The following is a 21,646-nucleotide window of genomic DNA, read 5'->3' as shown; positions in this document are numbered from 1 at the left end:
TTTCACGGTAAAGTACCAACAGTTCCTCTTAGTTCTAGTCTTCTATCCAATTCGCTTAAAAAAGAACCAACAAAAGTAAAGAGATCCTTTATCAGTTACCACCCTTAATATCCATACACCTTAAAATCTATTCCAATCTACATACTCAAAAGCTAATTCAGCTCTGTCGTCACGTACCTATTCCAATAAATCTCTTCTCTCACCGGGCAATCAATCACTTATTTGTAGACAAGTATTTACTGCTTATGGTCGAATAGGTCGAACATGGACCTGTCATGCTTTTGGATCTCAACTGCTATCAATCGGAGGGGGAAGGCCTCTCAGACGTTAATGGGCACAGGAAGCTAAAAAAGACACTACCCAAAGACTCAGTATTACACACAAATACAGAAACATGCATTAAAGAATACCTGGCAAGTAACAATTCTAGCCAAGTAAGTACGGGTGTGGTATGGACAATCTGTAAGCTGTGGTGGGGGGACACTTTTTAAATAAGAGGCATCCCAATTTAAAAAGCTGGAGCGAGGCTGCTGCCAAAATTGTGAGACAAGGAGCAGAGAATATTCACAAAGCAACACGATCTCAGTGGGAATTGTGTAAGGTCCTGGCCTTAGGGGAACAACTGCAAACCCTGGAGATGGATGGCGTTTAATATTTTAGAACCTGAATACATTCTAGATGTAACAAGGGTAATAAGGCAGTTAGGTGGGTGGCTGCTAAATTATGAGTAAAGCAAGTTCATATATCTATAAAAGAGGGGATGATACATTTGCAAGTGCTGCTATTAGCTTCCATCTCTTTTTCACAGAGCTGTAAACTACAAGCACAGCAAAAGCAGCAGATAGGGAACATTACCTAACTGACTCATGTTAGTTGAAGATTAGACATTAAAGGTTAGTCATCTATCGCTGGAGACGGAATGTTGTGGACCGAATAGAGCCTTAGGCTCTCCAGTGTATTGGTCCTGGATCGGTTTCAGCAAAATTTTAAAAGCTTGTTGGCCCTCTGTAGGAATTCTTTAGATTAATGAGTTAAATCCTCCCAGTGTCACCCCTTGCACCAGCAATGAATTTGGCTTTCATAATTCTCATACACAAAATAAAATACAAACTTTCTAGTCATAGCCACCCATATACTCTATAAATTTAGATGGCATTTTTTTTTAAAGTACTAACTGAGAGGGTAGGTAATATAATACCGGAGTCGATACAACCAAATAAGACAAGGCTCTTCAATGATGGAGAGACTGGGGTTAGCGTTAATAATAATTTTGTACATTGTGGACATTGGCCAAAGATACCTTTCTCCTGTTTGTAGATAACCAGAAGGCATTTGATAGGGTGGATCAAGAATTTCTCGAAAATGCCTTAAGAAAGGCTGTATTTGGAGGTACAGTTTTTAAGCGGAAAGTTTTTATAGTTAAGGATGCCACAGGCATGAGTTACGGCCAATAGCAGCCTCAGAGATGGCTCTTTTAACCTCTTTGCCGTGGCGGACATTCCACTGCGGTGCTAAAAAAAATGACAAGTGCGCGGTTCTGAAGGCCCATGGTCATCCTTCGCACACCCCCACCCTGGCCGTCCGACGCATCGAAGTGGCTAAGGAAGGGCACGAGGCGTAGCTATTTGTTGTCCCCACCACCTTGTGTGCTTTGGTCCTTGAGATCCTCTTATGAAGGGATTAAGAGCTAATTGAGATATACGAAGGGTGAAATTAGGGCAGGATAGCTTAAATTCATGGACAATATTATTCTTACCTTCACTAGCCAAAAACATCCATGTTGTGTCATATGTTTAAATTACAGGCTATCTGCAGTTTCAGGGTCAACCTGTATGATTCAGAAGGACTTCTCATTAAGGCATCCAATCTGACAGTACAGGATCTACAAAGATCCAAACCCCTTTGGTGGATTGTGGAAAATATTTGAAATTGGGCTATAGGACTCTGCCAGAAACTTTCACCAAAAACATGAAAAACCTAATATACATAGTTAAAATGGATCTTTCCGATTGACATAACTATAATATCATGCACGCAACCTGGGGTTCATCCTGGACTCAACACTATCAATGACCCCGCAAGTCAACGCCGTCTCCGCCTCCTGCTTCAACACCCTCTGCATGCTTCGCAAGATCTACAGATGGATCCCCACCAGAACCAGAAGGACGGTCACCCAAGCCCTGGTCAGCAGCAGGCTGGACAACGGCAACGCCCTCTACGTGGGAACCACGGCCAAACTCCAGAGAAGACTCCAACCCATACACAACGCCTCCGCACGCCTTATCCTCGACATCCCCCTCCACAGCCACATCACTGCCCACCTGAGAGACCTGCACTGGCTCCCCGTCAACATGAGAATCACCTTCAAGCTCCTCACCCACTCTCACAAAGCACTCCACAACACCCGGACCAACGTACCTCAACAAATGACTCACCTTCTACACCCTGAACCGCCAGCTTCGCTCAGCTGACCTCACCCTCGCACCGTTCCACGCATCCACCGAACAACCACTAGAGGCAGATCATTCTCCCACCTCACCGTCAAGACATGGAACACCCTCCCCATCCACCTGCAACAAACCCAGGACCTGCTGACCTTCAGGAGACTTCTCAAGACCTGGCTGTTCGAACAGTAACAGCCCCCCCACACCCCCTCAGCGCCTTGAGACCCCCACGGGTGTGTAGTGTGCTTTACAAATGAATGATTGATTGATTGATCTATCTCTTGGTTGGGAAGGATAGCAGCAGGGAAAATAACAGTAGTACCCAGAATTCTATGTCAAGACCGGAGACTCTGATTATGCTTTTTCCTTCTTCGCTTTATTAAGCCATATTTTTTCCAGCAGCCTTCAGAAAAAGCCAAACATAATCTTTTATCCCAATACAAGAGAAAAAACGATATTTCATCAAAAACATAAGTGACAACAGTCCTGTAATAAACTATAACTCCCATGAGTCAATGAGTCTCTTCCAACATTAGTTCTTCCTTAGTGACCATCCACGGTAGAAAGGCCCTTCACAGCAATTGTACCTCCTCTTTCTTTGCTGCTCCGCAGCCCAGATAAGTCAGCTTTTCTGCTTATGGTTTTTCTTTTGATCGTTAGTGCTTGATTGTTGTTTTTCCTGGCTCCGGGCTCTGTCTCTGCAGGGGACGGGACCCGGATTTTGCCTGGGGGAATCTTTGTAGTTTGCTTTCCCTTACAGATTCCCTCCGCCTGCGAGAGCGTTCTCGCTCCTTTCGCGGACATCTCCTGTTACTTGCGGTCTCCATATTGGGCCGCCAGGGGGAGCTCCAGCGTCTCGTTGGTCACGGCGCGTCTCTTCAGATGAGGAGACGCACGGCGAGACTGTCGGACCTGTGAGCCTTGTCCCCCACACCGTCACACCTGAACGCCCCCTCGAGGGTCCGTATTTCCAGCATATTTACTTTGTTTACGCCCCGGTGGGGGTCCGTATTGCGGCGCTGCCGGGGAGAGTGACTGAGGGCATATAACGCAGTGTCAGCGCTTCTGGTGACATTTGCGCGCGCTGGGTGGCGGTTGGGCCCTGTCAGGAATCTGAGGGATGCGCGCGCGAGGTATTCTACGGCCTCAATTGCGGCGTTTGCATGCCGCATGGGAAAAACCTTGTGACCGTTCAGGCTGCCCATAGCCTGCCTGGTGATATACACACAACTGATATTTGTGGGCTTAGAGGGGCTCTGCCAGGCAATAGCCACAGGCTTCCTTGGCTGTTACTGTGTTAGCGCCTCGCGCTTGGGTGTGTGTCAAGGGCGTAGTTTACTAGTGCTTAAGATGAACCACACAGAGTTCTTTGAGGAGGAGCAGGTACAGTACCTCCCTCTGGATGACCAATTTTTTGAAGCGGTAGATGAATCAATCTTCAGGTGCGTGAATGATGTGGTAGGGCCTATGGAGGAGCGTTTGACGCATCAAATTATAGTGGAGTGTGCTAAGTTGGCATTTGCCCATCCAGACCCCTCGGGATCGAGTCCTACCCTCCCCCAAGAGGGGCCGCCTCTACCCAAGAAGGGTCGCACGGAAGGGGGCTTGGGGGAGTCGCAGGGGGTGGACAAGGACGCTTTTGACCGCCTAAAAAGTGCGTTCCTTGTGAAGTCGTCCGTGCCACCACCTGCACCCTCCCCAACCCAGACTCCGTCAGGATTCGTTATCCCGGACTCCCCATCGCCTGATGGGGGTTCGCCGGCAGATACTGACGATGAGGACGAAGGGTCCTCCCTGTCTTGGCGTCCGGCCAGCTCTGCCGCCGAGTTGCCGCAGGACTCCTCAGGCATGCTAGACCCGGGTGAGATTATTCATCTGCGGTCGGTGGCCTGGGCACCTGGGGACAAGGTGTCGAAGTTTGTGGCGGGCCGCCTCCGGAAGCCCTTAGAGAAGGATGCGAGAGGGTGTCTGAGAGCTGAGTGTCCCCGTGCAACTTTGGACGGGAAGGTGGCATACACTACGGAGCTGGACTCCAAGATGGCCACCTTCCTGGCCAATTACATGATAGACCCCCGTAAGGGCATAGACCGCTCCGGGTTTTCTTGGCAGGATAAACGTCTGGATGTGGTCGGACCTTTAACGAAGATCTTAGATATGGCGGAAGAAGCCAAAGTCACAGGGTCCACCATCTCGCCTGACGTTCTTTCAAATTGGGCTCAGCGGGCGATTATATTTTTTGGAAACGCCAACTGTGCCCTCTCGACAGAACGGCGGCGTTCACTATTAATTAAGTTGGATCCCAAGCTGGGCGACCTGGCGTCATCCGAAGCGGGGCAGTGGCGCAAGGGGGCCTCTTTGGTGACCACTTTGTGAAGGAACTTGGGAAGTTCGTGGCCACCTTCACAAGTTTGGACAAGGCCCAGTCCAATATTAAGCGGGTGTTTCAATCCCGTTTTTCTGGTGGGGCCGGTCGTGGCAGGAGCCGCACAACCGGCCGGGGCGGACAGCAAAACCCCGGCAGGGGACAAGGCTCCGGGCGAGGACAGTACAACTCGACCTCCAATTATAACAACTTCTATCCAACCAGAGGGCAGAGATTCCGGGGCCTAGGAGGCTACAAGAATAACCCAGGAGGTTCCGCACCCAACGGTGAGTCTCATTTTCCTTCTCAAGTCCGGATCGGGGGTCGGTTGTCGGCCTTTCACGAGGCCTGGAGGGACATCACGAGCGATGCTTGGGTCCTGCAGACCATCCAGGGTTTTCACATCGAGTTTTACGATACACCCCGCCAGACAGGGTTCCCTTTTCCTATCAGTTTTTCCGTAGCCGATGCTTGTCTGGTGGACGAAGAAATTGCCGAGCTGCTCCGCAAAGGGGCGATCTGTCGGTCGGTCCTACACCCCCAGGTTTTTTGAGCAATATCTTCCTGGTGGAGAAAACAGACGGGGGGAAGAGGCCGGTCATCAACTTAAAGGAGTTCAATGGTTGGTGGATGTACCGCCATTTCAAAATGGAGGGGATGCACCTCCTTCGGGATGTTCTCCTTCCGAACTACTGGATGGTGAGGCTGGATCTCAAGGACGCATATTTGGTAGTCCCGATCCATCCCCCCCATCGTCGTTTCTTGCAGTTCCAGTGGAAGCAGCAGGATTATGAGTTTACCGTCCTTCCGTTCGGGCTATCCTCAGCTCCATGGTGCTTCACGAAGGTCCTCCACCCAGTGGTGGAGTTTCTGCAGAGCCAGGGGGTTTAGATGATCGTTTATTTGGACGACATTCTGCTTATGACCCAATGTTCCAGCACGTTGACTCTTCAGCTGCAGCTGACGGTTTCCCTATTGCAAGGCTTGGGGTTCATCGTCAATGTAGAGCAGTCGATTTTACTTCCAACCCAGAGTTTGGTCTTCCTGGGGTTTGTAGTGGACTCAGTCCACGCTTCTCTGAGCCTTCCCTCCCGGAAAATGTCCAAAATCCAGCACCTACTCCGACAGAACGTGTCCAAGTCGCACACTTCCCTCGTCAGATTGCCCGGGTGGTGGGGCTTCTTTCCTCATCCATTCAGGCAATCTTTCCGGGGCCCCTACACTATCGGGTACTGCAGCGCCTAAAGGCGCACCATCTCAGTAGAGGGTTGTCCTATGACCAGATGGTTCCTCTATCAGACGAGGTCAAGGAGGAAATGTCCAGGTGGCTCTCCCACATATACGCCTGGAATGGCAGGGCCATCTTCTGGACATGGTGATAGAGTCCGCGCTAGCAGGTCGGGGTGGGGGGCCCGCTGCGGCGATTTTTCTACCGGCGGCGCTTGGTCATTAGAAGAACAAGCGTTACACATCAACTGTTTGGAGCTTCTTGCGGGCTCTTTTGCAGTCCGATGTTGGACCAGGAACAGGGTTTGTTTCTGCATCCTGTTGAAAATGGACAATGTCTCCGCGGTGCGTTACATCAACCGCCTGGGGGGCCCTCGGTCTCAGACTCTAGCGAACTTGGCGGAGGAGTTTTGGGGCTTTTGCCTGGGGCATCACATATCTGTAACTGCGGAGTATCTGCCGGGCCGAGCCAATCAAGTGGCAGACTGGCACTCCCAGCACTTACGGGATTCCAGCCAATGGAAGCTGGACGTATAAGTTTTCCAGTGGTTAGTCAGTGTTTGGGGCCCTTTCTCAGTGGAACTGTTTGCGTCCCGGCCGGACAACCAACTTACGTGGTTTTTCAGTTGGAGGCCGGACCCTCTTGCGCAGGCAACAGATGCTTTTCTGCAGGAGTGGGGTCAAGAACGAGTTATGCCTTTTCCCCCGTTCTCCATGATCATGAGATTGGCGGCTCAGATTCGCTGGCAGAAGGTGGTGGTTGTGACACCGCTTTGGAGGTACCAGTTGTGGTTTCCAGTTCTTCTGAAACTTTCTTGGGATTTTCCAATCTCACTTCCCCAGCTTCCTCATCTTCTTCTGAATCCGGACGGGGAGCAGCATCGCCTGGGGTTCTCTCCACCTCATGGCATGGCGGCTTTCAGGCGACGCTGGACGCTCCCAGGCCTTTCCGTATCGGCTGAGTCACTTCTATTAAAGGCCTGGGCCTCAAGCACCTCCAAGCGCTATCGTTCCGCCTGGACGAAATGGTTATGTTGGTGTCTTCGACGGGGTTTGGATCCCGTGGTTGCAGGCGTCGTTCCCATACTAAATTATTGGGTGGAATTGGCGTCAGACGGACTGGCGTACCAAACAATTAATGCTATGAGTTTGGCTACTTCAGCAGCCCATTGTCCGGTCGATGGGGCCCCTGTGGGCGAACATCCCTTCGTTTGTCTGCTCTTGAGGGGTATTCGTTTGTCTTTGCCCTCGGAGCCTCAGTATTCTGTCTTGTGGGATGTCAATGTGGTACTTAATTTATTTTTTTCTTGGCAGCCGAATAAATATCTTTCCTTGAAGGAACTCTCGGCTAAATTGACCATGCTGCTATGTCTAGTCTCTTGTCGCAGGGTCTCGGATGTGCGTGCGCTGGACATTTCAGCGTGAGTGTTTTCCCCGGAGGGGGTAACTTTCATTATTGGCCGCTGAACAAAATCGGCTTCAAGAACAATTGCGTACCCAGCCTTTTTGGATGTACCCAATCTTTGTGTTGTGCATTGTTTGAAAACTTACGAGGACTTAACCTCTGAGTTGCGCCCTCCGGGCGAGAGGCAACTTCTCATTGCATTACGGAAACCGAACAAAGCAGTCTCATCCCCCACTATTGCTAGGTGGGTGCGTTGGGTCATGCAGGAGGCGGGTATAGACACAAAACAGTTTGGTGCTCATTCTGCTAGGGGGCCATGGCCTCAAAGGCGTTTTCCTTGGGGGCTTGCTTGGAAGATCTGATGCGAGCCGCGGACTGGTCGTTTGATTCCACCTTTAAGCGGTTCTATTTCAAACCGGTGGTGGATGTGGCTCATTTGGTGGTAAGTAAGCTTTGAACTAGCATAATCAGAGCCTCCGGTCCTGACATAGAATCGAAATGTGCCTAGCTTAGTAACGGTAAGTTTCAATTCTATTAAGGACGTGGAGGCGAGGATTATCCCTCCTGTAGCACAGTTAGTGCGAACCCACCCGTAAGACAGTAAGTAAGATTTCTTTACGTGACATGCATTTGGTTTATTTCATGCTGATTTTTCTGTCAGGAGTGATGGCTCAGTGCTGAATGCTTACAGAGTATGTTTCGTTTCAGGGAATGATGGTTCCAAACAAGACTAGTGATTTTCGGATGCGTTCGCGCGGAGAAAGAGGAGGGACAACTGCTGTGAAGTGCCTTTCTACCGTGGATGGTCACTAATGGTGGAAGAGACTCATTGACTCATGGGAGTTCTAGTTTATTACAGGACTGTTGTCACTTATGTTTTTGCTGATATATCTTTTTTTCCCTTGTATTGGGATAAAATATGTTGTTCGACTTTTTCTGAAGGCTGCTGGAAAAAATATGGTTTAATAAAGCGAAGAAGTAAAAAGCATAATCCTCGCCTCCGCGTCCTTAATAGAATTGAAACTTACCGTTACTAAGCTAGGCAAATTTCGATTCTCCATCTGTTCCATACACTTTCACTTAACATCCCAAGAGTGGGCATCCAAAAGGTACACTACTTGTGCTTGAAATGTCTGGCAAAGAAGAGGAGCATAGATTGGGTTGACATGTGTAAACCCTGGGAGGCAGGTTTGGACATCACCTCATCAGCTCAAATAATACCAAGCATTACCCTGCGATTTGTGGTGGAAGGTCCCACTCTTAAATGAAAAAAGAACGGTGCTGTGTAAATCTTACTGTGGAAAGAGTCCTATGGGAGGTGCATGGCTGCCTAGGCATCACATAAAAGTGCGTTGTCTTCTCTCCTGTGATGTGAACCCCAATGAAAGTATGAGCTAAATGTCGAAATGGGTTGTGCCTGCTATCTATCATTCATAAGGGGATCATTGAGAAATTATAACTTATATCGAAAATTGGAGCGCCGATCCTTTGAAGCTTGGAGACATGGGGGATGTGTGGAAGTGGGGGACGTCTTCCACACAGATGAGATCAAATCCTTCCCACACACTAAGAAAGATTTGGACTTATGGTAGAAGGAGGTCTTCTGCTATTGGCAAGTCCTCCAATTGGTGGGGCAAGCCAAGGTTGGGGGTGGTGCTCTGTCCTAGACACGCTTTGATTGAAACAAATACAGCCTGGTTGTGGGGAGTGTCACTCACCTACAAGATCTTAACATAGCCAGAGGGATCTGTGGGCCTGCCCTTCCGGGAACAATGAGTGAAGAAATTGAGTCACCATAGAAATAGAGAAAGTGGAGGCTTATTTTGCAGAGACAAAATACTCTTTCGGCCAAGCACAAGTGAAAGAAATGCAGATAAAATATTATATAGGTGGCAGTATACTCGGGTTTGCCTACATAGATGTGACAACATGAGACCAAACACATGCTGTTGAGGGTGTAGTGAACTAAGAATATTGACTCTCTCATTATGCACATTTCCACATCTAGCTACGTATTGGATCGCAAACCTTGCTGGGTATTTGTACCTGGTTTGTGCACAGGGTACATAGATGCATAATACAAGACACCAAAGCTATATAGTGTGAAGAAAAGTTGATAGCCAAGGTGCAGGGAGTTGCATTTATCAATTTGATGAAATTGACAACCACTGAGTTTTGTAGTTATTGTTAACCTTTTTGACGAAAATGATTGAAAATTAAAAATCTGAACTTTATTGATTCAGACAAAGACAGACATAACCTGGTAGGAGGTTCTGACCCGTCCCATAATGTCAGTGGTAGAATTTCCACTCTTCCTCCCTTTCCCATTCATTCAGCCTTGCCAATCAAGGATAATTTTGAGTGCTGCATATATAAATACTTAAATTGTTTTTATTTCAATTGTGCTAAATTGCAATTATAGCCAAGCCTAATTGGTATATTATTACAATATATCAGCAAATGGGTTTCTAGCGCACCATTTTTATTTTGATCGACTTTGTCTTCCAGATGTGACTCCATTAAAAAAAAATTCTTTCATGGCTCTGTATGCCCGTCTTGCCCCACTGTGAATTATCGTTCTCATTTTCAGATCTCTGATTACAAACATCTCTTTTGCTAGAGCATCACTTCTTGTGTGGATTCACTATGTCATCGGCAGGAGTACAGATGAAGCAGGAACATGACAAATTAACTGACTAGAAATGCCGCTAGATGAATTGTGAGGTTCTTTGATGCGCCTTCTTTGTTAAATTGACTAATTAATGGCTTGATTCTGATTTTGCTGAGTGTGCCAGGTAACTGGATGTCTTGAGCAACATTGTATGCAAATGCTGGAAGTCCAGGAATTCATTGACATATGAAAAAGGCTCAACAGGACAAACATTCTTTCTTCATGTTTTTCATAGTTCTATTGATTTTATTAGTGTCACAGATGAGCTGCCTTAACACGTTTTGCTCTTCTATTTCAATGTTATTTACTAATTCTTAATGGAAGTGTTTATAATATGTTATTCTTGATTTTTGTTAATTATGTTTTTTTAAAGAGATGAAATTGGATTAATACCATGCCCAGAAGCGAGGTACAACCGCAGCCCTATAGTTTTGGTTGAAAACAAGCTTGGAGTAGAGAGCTGGTGCATCAAGTTTCTTTTGCCATATGTCCACAGCAAACTACTTCTCTATAGGCAAAGAAAGCAGTGGTTAAATCGGGAAGGTGAGTCATCTTTTTCTGTAAACTATATATACGGCAAAACAATGCATATTTATTTAATAACTTGTGTTTGTGATATAACAAAACAAAAAGTCTGAGGAAAAAATGTCAATCAAGAAACTTATGTTTGAGAAAAAAAAACAATACAAATGTTAGGTTATGCTTATCAGTATTGTCTCCATGTTTATCCGCCCAAAATCCATACTTCTTTCTATAAAGAGCGAAGTTGGAGTTCTAATTTATATGACCCTCAGGACAGAGAGATCAATAGGCAAACCATCGCAGAGTATTAAAAGCTAATCTTGGAGGGAAAAAACTGTTATTTCTCTAACAAGATTTTACAACCCAACAACTTTGTCAAAGAGTTATTCAGCACTGTAAAGATCCCAGTGAAGATGCCTGAGCATATAAACAACAATTTTAGCCAAAGATTTCGCAATACACGGATAAATCTTTTCCAGACCAAAGGCGAGGAGGTTTTCAACACCTTTGTAACCAACAAACCAATCACACCTATCCCTCAGGTAAAATGTAAAACGCCTCCTTTCCCTCCTGTTTTAGACACGTTTTCCCCTTGTACTATTGAGAAGTTCTAAAGCTTAATTAAGTCTATCAAATCTTATCTGGCTCTCCATTAGACCCCCGTCCACCTAAAATTGCACAACTTATCGTAGAAATCATACTCTCTTCAATCTCTACGTCATCCCACTGGCAAGGCTTCTTAAATCATTTGGCTCCTCGGTGGTGTACTACGCAGACGATACCCAAATAGTAGTATCGGTATCCAGCAACCCTAAAAACACAGTATCGAGATTTAGTACTTGTATGGCCCTGATACATAGTTGGATGAGGGTTAATTGCTTAAACCTTAACTCCGGGAAAACTGAAGTTCTTCTCTTGGGTAATGATATCTCATTCTGGTCACCAAGTTGGTAGCCACAGGAAATGGGTATACTCCCCTTGCCAGCGAGAAAAGTTAGGAATTGTTCTTCGACAATAAACCTAACTATGAAGATCAGGTTAATGCCCTTGCTTTCTCCGTATTCTTTACTTTGAGACACATTAGGAAGATTTGCCCTTTCATCCCATCAGATTTTCAAAAAACGGTATTGATCACCCTTTTGTCCAAATTGGACTACCGTAATTCATGGGTATTCAGAAAATATTTCTTCTTAAACTCAATGTTATGCAAAATGCATCAGCTCGGCTTCTGTTACGAATCCCTAAACAACAATCTGTGTCTCAGACCCTGGTCAAGCTGCACTGGATCCCAGTGGAAAATAAAATAGACTTCAAAGCATTATGCGTAGACTTTAAAGCTCTACATAATGTTGGCCAAGTCTATCTACGGGACAGGTTTACCTGGTGTACTCCATCTAGAAAACATAGGGCCTGATTACGATGATGGTGGGACCGCCACAGTCAGTGGCTGTCTCACAGCCATCGTAATACTGATTAGTCCCCGCCACATTAGGATGGCCGGCGGATGGTTGGCGGTCGGAGAGACCGACCCCCATGGATTCCGTTGGAGGGATTTGTATCCCTACAACAGTGGCGGTACCTGCCAGACACCATCGTAGGGATTACAATGTCCCTTCCCGCTGGCAGTTTCATAGCGGTTTACCCGCCATGAAAAGGCAGACGGAAAGGGACATTGGGAGCCCGTAGCAGTCCCCCCCCCCTTCCTTCCTGGCCCTCCGGCATGGCCCTTATGGTGCGTCCCAACATATTCCTGACCCACATGGTGCCTGCCACATAGTGCAGGGATATGCACAGGGTGCATTCTTTGTACTGCGGCGTGTGCTGCAGCCCACAGCACCTGCCGCAATACAAAATATACACTTTGCGACCGCCTTGTAGGCGATTGCATCGTGATTCAGGGTATGGGACCGCCGACAGCTTGTCTGACGGTCCTGTTTCACACCAGGATGGCGGCTGGATGTAAGTTCGACCGCCATCCTTATCAGGCCCATTGATCCTCTGATGCCAAGCTACTAGTGCTGCCCAAGACTAAACGAGCATCATGGGGAGGTAGAAGTTAATTAATCTGAAGAACTGCCTAGACCTCTTGTCCTTCAGGAAATCTTTTAACATCTGGCTCTTTAGTCATTAGAGTAGCACTCCATCTTCCTAAAGTCAGAGAGCAACGCCAAGACGCCTCATGGCATTCGATCGCTTTACAAAACTAAAAATAAGTCAAATCAGTGTGTCCATGAGCGTGTTACTGTTTCAGTGGTGCAGATAAGCCGTAGCTGCAGAATTCTAGCACTTATATTTTTTCTCAGCTGAATATAAAATCTCTTAAGCTAAGTTGCCTCAATAAATAGTTTAATTTTTTTATTTTTGATAGTCTGTGAATCAGGGTTTGAAGTTTGCCATCATAATGGCGCCCTGGACTATGGACATTGCTTTGCAGTTTACTAACTATAAGTGATTATTATATCTTTTTAATAAAATATTAAATAGGTACTATTTTGTGATGTATGTTTTTAGAGCTTGGAATTAAGATAGGGTCTTGACCGCTTTAGGGGTGCTAGGAAGCTAAGTGAAGTGAGGTCCTTCTTCAATGGAGAATTCTCGTCCTCTATTCTCCTCAGCACCATTTAATGCCATAGTTGGCGAACTTCACAAATCAGCCATTGCTCCCCTTTGCTTCCATAGCTACCCTAGCCCCCTTCCTGATCTCCTCTCATAAATCGTACTAAAGCTTGAAAATCTATCAGTTTTTGACTCCTGTACCACTGGTCAGTGTCTACGAGTGAATAAGTACTAGATACTATTGAATCACCTCAAATTAAATACTTCAAAACCTGAGATTCTTCATTGTGGCAAATAGACCAGCTTTCACCATTCAACAGTCTGACCACAAGAACTGGGTTATCACCACTCCATTCAGTCCAAGTGAAGAATTTGAATGTGATTATGGACTTGAAGCTACCTTTCTTACCTCCAGTAAATCAAGTTACCAAACAAAGTCTATTCAGAAAGAGATGGCTGCATCAAATTTTCCCATACTTTATCTATACCCAAAATGTACAATGCTCTCCCACCTCTGCTGCACCAGCCGTCTTTACATTGAAGCTCGTTATCAAAAACTCCATAGAATGAACTAGATTCAGAGAAATATGCATCACACATCTGCCAATCCATGAACTTGGGCCGCACGTTAACACAAGCTTTAAACCTATCACTCAAAAAGATTATTCACAGGACCATCCCTCCTTTCAGGAAACGACAAAACCTTGTTTTCTCTTCAGGCAGTAAAACTCGATCTGTGCTAGAATAAATAACAATGAGCTGGAATTCCAGGGAGCTGTAAACTTGACTCTTCCATTTATTTAATTCCATGATACGGATGGCTGATTTTATATAGTAGACATAAGTATGCATGAATGCACCAGTCTACACACTACCTGCAGTACCTTATTTTTTCTATGCAGCAACATTCACACATCATGTTTGAATCTCGCACACCTCTGCCAACTTCTCCCACACAGCAAAATTTACATGCAACATCTTTTCAGCCATATACCCTGATAGAGCACTCAGGAACTTAATCCAAATCGAAGGTATGAAGCACTACGTAAATCTTACAATTCGTAACAATAAATGAAGGTCTTGAACGTGTACCTATTGGAGGGCTCAACAGACACACATGAAAACATACTCAAATGATTTTACATACGCTTCCAAAAAGCTTAATTTAACTGTTTGATTAGTTGCATCAGTTCAGGCCCTTTACAGTACATGTAGTTACCCTCCTACTCTGTGTTGACAGCACTCTATAGTTTGATGCAGGTGGCCAGTTTCATCCAGGCAATTCTTATTCAGTGACTCGCAGAGAATCTAATAAAAACATCAGTACAAATTGATTTTGCTTTTGTGTACTGAAAAGGGGTTCTCCTGCTTCAGTAAATCTAAAGCAGGTGCCCCTTCGGCATAAGCAGTGGAAGTTTTCTTCCTAGGCCAAGAACAAATACTAAATGGATATGTGCAGTGATGATTTCCCTTGCACACTTAGATAAGACATAGAGGGGAAAGTGCAAAATTGTAATTTTGGTGTAAAATATGAAAGTTTTGCAAAGTCACACAATCGCACATTAAGACCAAAGTGTGGCGTGCCGGTATCTTGTGTGATTCTTTATCTGCACAAACCACTGTCTGTAGGACAAAAATATGCAATACTGTGTAATTTGAAATTTTTGAATGTTGTGTAACATGTACTTTGTAAATTTCACTAATTTCGCTGCTGCAGTAAAAACTTCACACATGATTAGTAAAGGGGAGGTATCAGAAAGCAAGCGTCCTTCACACATACAGTTACAGCAAATGCAGTTAGTGGCATGCGCCTGCGGTGGAGGTTACAGAAGACAAAGATCCAGATGTCAAGTCTAGTGCACAATTAGTCCTGTGAAACAAGCAGTAGGAGAAATTGCATCCTGGTCAGACTGCTGCAGTGGTTCGAAGTGGAAGATAGTAATTGGCCATGGCACTCTTGTCACTTCTGTGGTCTAGTTGTTGTTTGCCAGTGGATCGTGCTAGAGATGCCCCTCAGGTGGACTCCAGTCTGACTGAGGGCACCTTTGGGGAAGGGGCTGCTCATGGTCACAGTGAGTACTGGGCCAGGGGCACAATGTAGTCCTCAGAGTGGCTAGGATAGTATCGTTGATTGTAGATGAAAACTAGTTTATGGTTCTCTGAGGTCTAACTTGAAGATCACCTAGGGTTGGCTAGCAGTCTAGAAGGGTGTGTGTTTGTGAGTCTGCTAAAATTGCTTGGGGTAATGTGAGTGTCTGCTGAGGACTCCTGAGCCATCGGATGGTCTGTGGTGGCCCGCTGAGTGTATGTTTTATAGACAGTTGAAATAGGCAGAGGGACTTTCATTGACAAGTTGAGGAACTATGAGGGTCAGTAGTGGAGAGTAAAGAGTCGGATAGTCTGTATAGGGACTCTGACATAGTTGTTCTTTGAGCTCACTAATGCCTCAGCAGCATGCCAGTGTCTCAGCACCTAAAGCAGGCATCTATCTGCAGCCTCCCTAATGTATACATATTTTTGGACAGGAGGAGGCTGGAGGCGGCCCCTTGCTCTCACTTCAATCTCCCTCTCTAAAACATACATCAACAGGTGTGTAAAGGCCCCCTTAGCAGGCACCTGACCAACACACATGCCTGCCTACGCTGTTGGGAAAGACAGAGGCCCTTGCAATAGACCACTATAAACTTGCATAGCTACTGCCTATACTAAATATGTTTGCTGTGTGTGGGGGAAGCTTTCATTGCTACTACCTCAATTGTGTTTCTGGGAAGGTTTGCACTGCAACTGCCATGCTGGTTCTATTCTTCGTGAATGAAAGCTTCCTCTGCTTCGGACTGTGCTATACCTGTCCATTGTGCGAGGGAAGCTTGCACTGCTGCATGTTCTGTATACACTGCGAAAACAACTTTACATTTAATGTTTTTGAGGTCTGGGCCTTCACCCATGAATATCATATTTGTTCTCCCATTTTCGAGTTCATCTGCAAACAGACCCTGTTTACTTTCTAGTGCACAACGACAAAAGTATTCAGCAGTCACAGATACATATTTTTGCAGGTTATCTCTCTTGTGTTGGCTCAGATATCTCTTTCTTTACTCGGTTTGAGGGTGGGGGTAAGTATCACAAAGTTTGAAGAATACTGGTTTATTGGGTCCATTTAGTGTTAGGGGTGTGGAATCCACAGAAGCATGCAACTCTCAAATTCTCTTGCCGGTACAGACAAGAAAACCTCTGTGGCCTGGGTGTGGGCTCCCCAGGTCACAGTATGTGAGCTGGCCACAGGGGATTGGGACAACAGGGCCATAGTAGGCTCAGGGAGGAGGAACTGCACAGTCCCCTTCCCTTTAAATTTGATAGGGGCCCTGGGGGATGGGGTCCCTGGGTGCTTTAGAGGCTTGGGGGCACCCCCCTTTTATTTTTATTAATCTGCCCCTGGGTGTGGCTCTGGAGGAGGGTTGCGAGGCCTCCCTGCCTTCAATTAAATGTAACAACCCCGGGTAATGTGGTCCCCGGGTCCTCTGATGGCTTGGGGAAGGGGACGTGCGCCCCTCCCCTTATATAATGTGGCACAGGGGTTCGCCGGGGCCTGTAATGGCTGCCAGCAACATTTTTCTCATGTTGCTGGTAGCCAATCAGCGCTGGCTCCTGTGGGAGTTTGACAAATTGGCCCAAGGGAAATAAAACTCCCTAGGCCAATCGGAACTCCTGATTTTTAAATTGGCGCTCCTGCAAACCTCTTGTGGACCCAACCGTCCAGATACACAAATATTTTCGACCATTAAAAAAAAAAAAACTACTGAACGGATTTACACCAAATTACAAAAAGCACAATCTTAGGGCTGAGTTCTAGCTTCGCGCCAAATTTGGTGTAATTCTGTTCAGCTGTTTCTGCTGCAGCCCTGCCTTAAGAAGTCTATGGAAAATGCATGGGGATTTTGCATCTTGGGACCACCCCCCCCTTTTTCTCGGCCCCTGCTTGACGGGTCACACTAAAACATTTTATGCACAAATTAGGCGAAAAAGCAATGTTTGGGTACATTTTGTGGAGATTTGTCAAATGGTGGCATAGTTAGTAGTACAACAGAAAAGGCATTTCCTACCTAACTATAACTACCAAGTGTCAACTGCCACTAGGTTAAAGAAAAAAAAAATATATATATACAAATACATACATACACAAAAAAGCTATTTAAAGTATGGTATCTATCCACAATTACTTCTTGTCCACAAATAGCTTAAATGTATTAAAGGAAGGCCGTTCTTCCAAAATATCAAGTACACATAGCTTACTAGAGCACAATATTTGATTTTAATTCTAATGCTTTTAACCCTGCACATTTATTAGGAACAATATCCACAGTGGCTGTCTGGACTGCAACGAAAGCAAGCATTTGTGAAGCTAATAAGTCCGGCTTTAATTTGCCATCGCATGTAAACACCATGCACAAATACAGCTTATATTAATCTCTGCCCTAGTGGCTTTGTTAATGCTTGGGGGTAGCAAGAAAGGTTTGGATATCTGTATAGAATACTTGTTGAATGTAAAGAAATGAACATGACAAACAGCAGGTGATTGAGCTATTTTTTAGATATAAAATTGTTACCTAGGTATTTTAATGACGAAACTTCGTGGAAGGCAGAAAAGTATACTAAGCAGCCAGTAGCATGAAATGAGAGGTTAGGCTCGTCTGAATGGAGCCAAAGCCCACTATTGTATTAAAAAAAAATAGTAATAGGTCTTGTAATCAGTACTTGGATGAGCTGGTCAGGTCTAACTTGGATTGCCTTGAAACTTATGAAACATCATCTTGTACTCTACTATTGCACATCAATGTGTGCCCCTCTAGTGTACATGAATTTGTAACCCCATTGTACTACTGTGCATCGTACTAAAGATCACTCTATCACTTTTCACCCCATATATTTACTTTTGAAGAGTGTGAGTTTATTAGTCTTCTCGGGTCTGGCTGGGGCGACCAAATCAGACAGGGGAACGTCTGGGAGCTAATGGGATAGATTTGGCCATCACCCTGTGTTACCCTAAAGTGCTTCAGTATTGTTCCCCTGATGAACATCATCCTTTGTCCTGACGAATATTGCCTTGTTCCACTGCTGCATGTTATCTTGTAGACCGTTGACGCACATCACCCTGCACCACCGCCCTACACAATTGTAAGATTGATCAGTTTTCCTGGGGTCTTGTTTGTCAGGTGACCTTGGTGAAGTGGGTGGCTGTAGCTGCGTGCATGTTTTAAGTGTGGCTATATGTTTCCTCGGTGTGAGGATTTGGGTGTAATATATGGTATGCCTGTACTTCCTTACTGTGGAATACTCTCAGATAAAATATCTTGGGGTCCAGTCGGACTTTTTTGAACAACCTTAAACCCAACCACGTGTAGCTATGGGTTTGAACAGCAAGGCTTGAACAAAGGAACTTAGTGTAAAGCATTTAACAGTACTAAACACTGAAATATGAAAGCCACACATCACGAAAGAAACGCATCAATTTAGAACAATTGTGCAGATTACATCTTAATTAATGTTTAGAGTCCTTGATGAGCAAAATCCACTGGAGGGTTAGGGAGATAAAGGTTTTTAAAGGTTTTATTGCATTTAACGCAGCCACAAATCAGCATTGGTCAATCAAAAGATTACAAACTTTTGAAAAGTTTGTGAAAGTTCATTTGGCTCCCCTGGCCTGGCTGGGGCGACTAAATCAGATAGGGAAAAGGTCTGGAGGCCACTGGGGTAGATTTGAACAGGTACCAGAGCGTTTTTAGCCCAGTTTCAAACTGTAAAACACGACTGCCTTAGACTATAATGGAGTGATGCTGAGGATACAGGATGAAAAGATGCTTCTGTTGCAGTGCGGTCGACATGAGTACCTTTGTAGTGATTTCTTGGTCCACAGGTCATGTGAGGTGGCTTTTGCTACAGAGGTTGGGGTCCCTCGGAGTCATCTTTGAGACTGTGGCAGGCCAGCTGCGGTTGGGCTACTGGTCTCCACACAGCGGTCCTTGCGAAATCCTTTAGTGGGGATTGGTGTTTCTCTGGGGTGATCAATCTTGACTCTGACGACACTTCCGGGTCCAGCGGATGCTGGTGCAACTTTTGCCTGTCGTAGATCGGTCTCTTGGGGCACCCAACGGCAGCTAGCAGCAAATCTTCTGCAGTGGCTAGCAACTTGCCAGTGTGGGCTGCTTGAGCTGTGTTAACCCTGTTGCGGCTTCCATTCCAGGGGGTCAGCCTATGGTTACTTTGAGCCACTCTTGTGGTTGGGGTACCACTTTTTCTTGAGCCAGGAGCCGCAGGCACAGTCTTCGCTGCGCTAGCCCAAAATGCAGCAGGTGCAGTCCAGCCGAAAGTGCAGCCTCTCTTTGTGCAGCCCAGGGAACAGCAGGGAATTCCTTCTACAGTCCTTGTTCCAGTTCCTACATTATCTGCGGTGGAGGGTTCCAAAGATGCCATATTAATTCTCAGAAAGTGCCCTGGGGGGGATGATGTGTCACCAGCAAATGGGCTGCCAGGTGACCTCCCATTTGGTGACTGCTAACCGGCTATGTGTGACCTCTAGCAGTCTCAGAGTGCACTATTCTGTCCCCTCTCAAGATATCTGGACCCTTTCTCAGATGTCAGGAGCTTGGTAGCGCACACCGTAGGTGTGGCTACTTGAGGGCTACGCACCCGCTGTAAAAACTGTTGGGCACTGTATTTCCCTTTGTCCTGTCTCCAGCCTGTCTACTTGAACACAGGGTAGGCCCCCAGGAGTGTCAAGGCCACCTGCCCACCAAAGGCGGCATCACCTTTGAAGCTCGCTTTTGAGCTAACACCCTGAGTGGGCTCCTGCGGAAGAGCGATAACACCTCGCCCAGTAGCAAGCTGCTATTGTTCCTGAGCCTGAGAGTCCTTGAATGCTGTCTGTTGGCCAGTGCTCTTGTGAGGCCACTGGATAACTTGATCACAGAGAGGCAGCTTTCTAAAAGTTGCATTTCTTTAATAGTGGTATTAAATTCATCCTTGCCATCGGGTCAGGTTTAATACTACAATTAATTGGATACCTTTCTGTATCTAGCAAAGTAGTCCCATTCATAAGTTAGCCTGACTGAGGGGTCAGCCGGTGACTGTTTTAGCCAATGGAGTTACTAGCGTTTCCACAGCACAACAACAATTTAGAAGTGTTGCTGTTAAGACGTATATAAAAATACATATCCTACTTAATAATATACAGCTAGCTACCTTAGGGCTCTATAGGACTTTCTCAGGGGGGACTTACATATATTGTTAAGGCACGTGGGGGCTTTACCATTAGTTTAAATGACAAAGTTGAATTAGCACTGTTACCCTTCCAGTCTGCAGTGGCAGAATGGGATCCAATTTGCACTTTTTCACATACAGGGTGGCACAACCAGTGCTGCAGCCCTGGGTGGACACTCTGCCTTACAAACCCTTGGCTCCTAGGCCTCAGTGCGCTCTGAGTCGATAAACCAACAGCATCAGTCCAAAATTGTGGGGGTCGTCATGCAAAAAGAGACATTTCCTTACACTCTGTGTGCAGGCAGTTTCCGCAATCAGTGTGTGTTTTTCTGAAGCAATAGGTATGGGTGCTTAAGCAAGAGAAGGAGCCATGGTTGCCTATATGTGGTGACATAATATTGCCCTGTAGCGGGCGTAGAGAGCTTTGAATTATAACTACTTTGAGAAGTAGTTCATACCCCGCCAATAGGAGGCATGATGCCCACAGCCTGGTATTAGAGTATTTCCTGTTGGCTAGGAGGTGGTCACCATGGAGGTTTTTACCTTTCGGGTTCCTTTTGGCACTGAGCACGGCCCCAACAAGTTAGTTATATGACGGAGGCTTCTGTTGCAAGGCAATTGATTTTATTGCCGACTTCATCTGTTTTGTAGAATAGTCTCGTCTGACATAGGTTGAAGTAGAATTGTAATTTATATCTTTAACCAACTTGTGCAGAAGCGAGAAATATGGGTAACTTGCACTGGAATAGGCAAAAATGCATGTGGTTGTGAGAAAAAATGTTTTTAAGCAGTTATTAATGTGTGTTAAAATTATTCATGCAGCATATGGCAATTATGAAACAAGTGTTTGGCATTATAATGCATTAAATATTAACGGACAGATGTTTTTCTTCTCTAGCATTTAGCTCATGGAGCAGCATAGGAGCTCTATAGTAGTTGTCAGTAAGATGATTGCCCAGGGTTTTTTTGTTCTCATTTAAATTAAAATGTCTCCTTATTTTGATGTGAGAGTCAGTGTAGCACCAACGGCTGAAATATAGGAATAGCAGTTGGTATCAGTATAAAAAAAATGTTAATTATTGCGCTTCCTGAATAATTAAACCAGACCACATTTCTCAGCTATCACACCTAGAAAAACCATTAACATGCAAAAGTAAGTAACTTAAGAAGTCAGCAGGATACCATGTTATGTTTTAGTGGCGCCA

At 45.6% G+C, this 21,646-nt stretch overlaps 1 protein-coding gene across 1 annotated transcript in view; it reads left to right on the top strand.

Annotated features, from left to right (window-relative positions):
- The window catches only part of PTAR1 (protein prenyltransferase alpha subunit repeat containing 1), a 203,472-nt gene that overhangs the window by 28,043 nt on the left and 153,783 nt on the right, over positions 1–21,646 (top strand). The window contains exon 2 of the mRNA XM_078675749.1: positions 10,483–10,652. Coding sequence (XP_078531875.1) covers positions 10,483–10,652 — 170 coding nt within the window. The remainder of the gene's footprint in view (positions 1–10,482; positions 10,653–21,646) is intronic.

Source organism: Lissotriton helveticus, chromosome 2_1, assembly GCF_964261635.1.
Source record: "Lissotriton helveticus chromosome 2_1, aLisHel1.1, whole genome shotgun sequence".
NCBI classification, from domain to species: Eukaryota; Metazoa; Chordata; class Amphibia; order Caudata; family Salamandridae; genus Lissotriton; species Lissotriton helveticus.
Note: the sequence above shows the minus strand (reverse complement) of the source record. Positions and strands in the feature narration are given on the sequence as shown.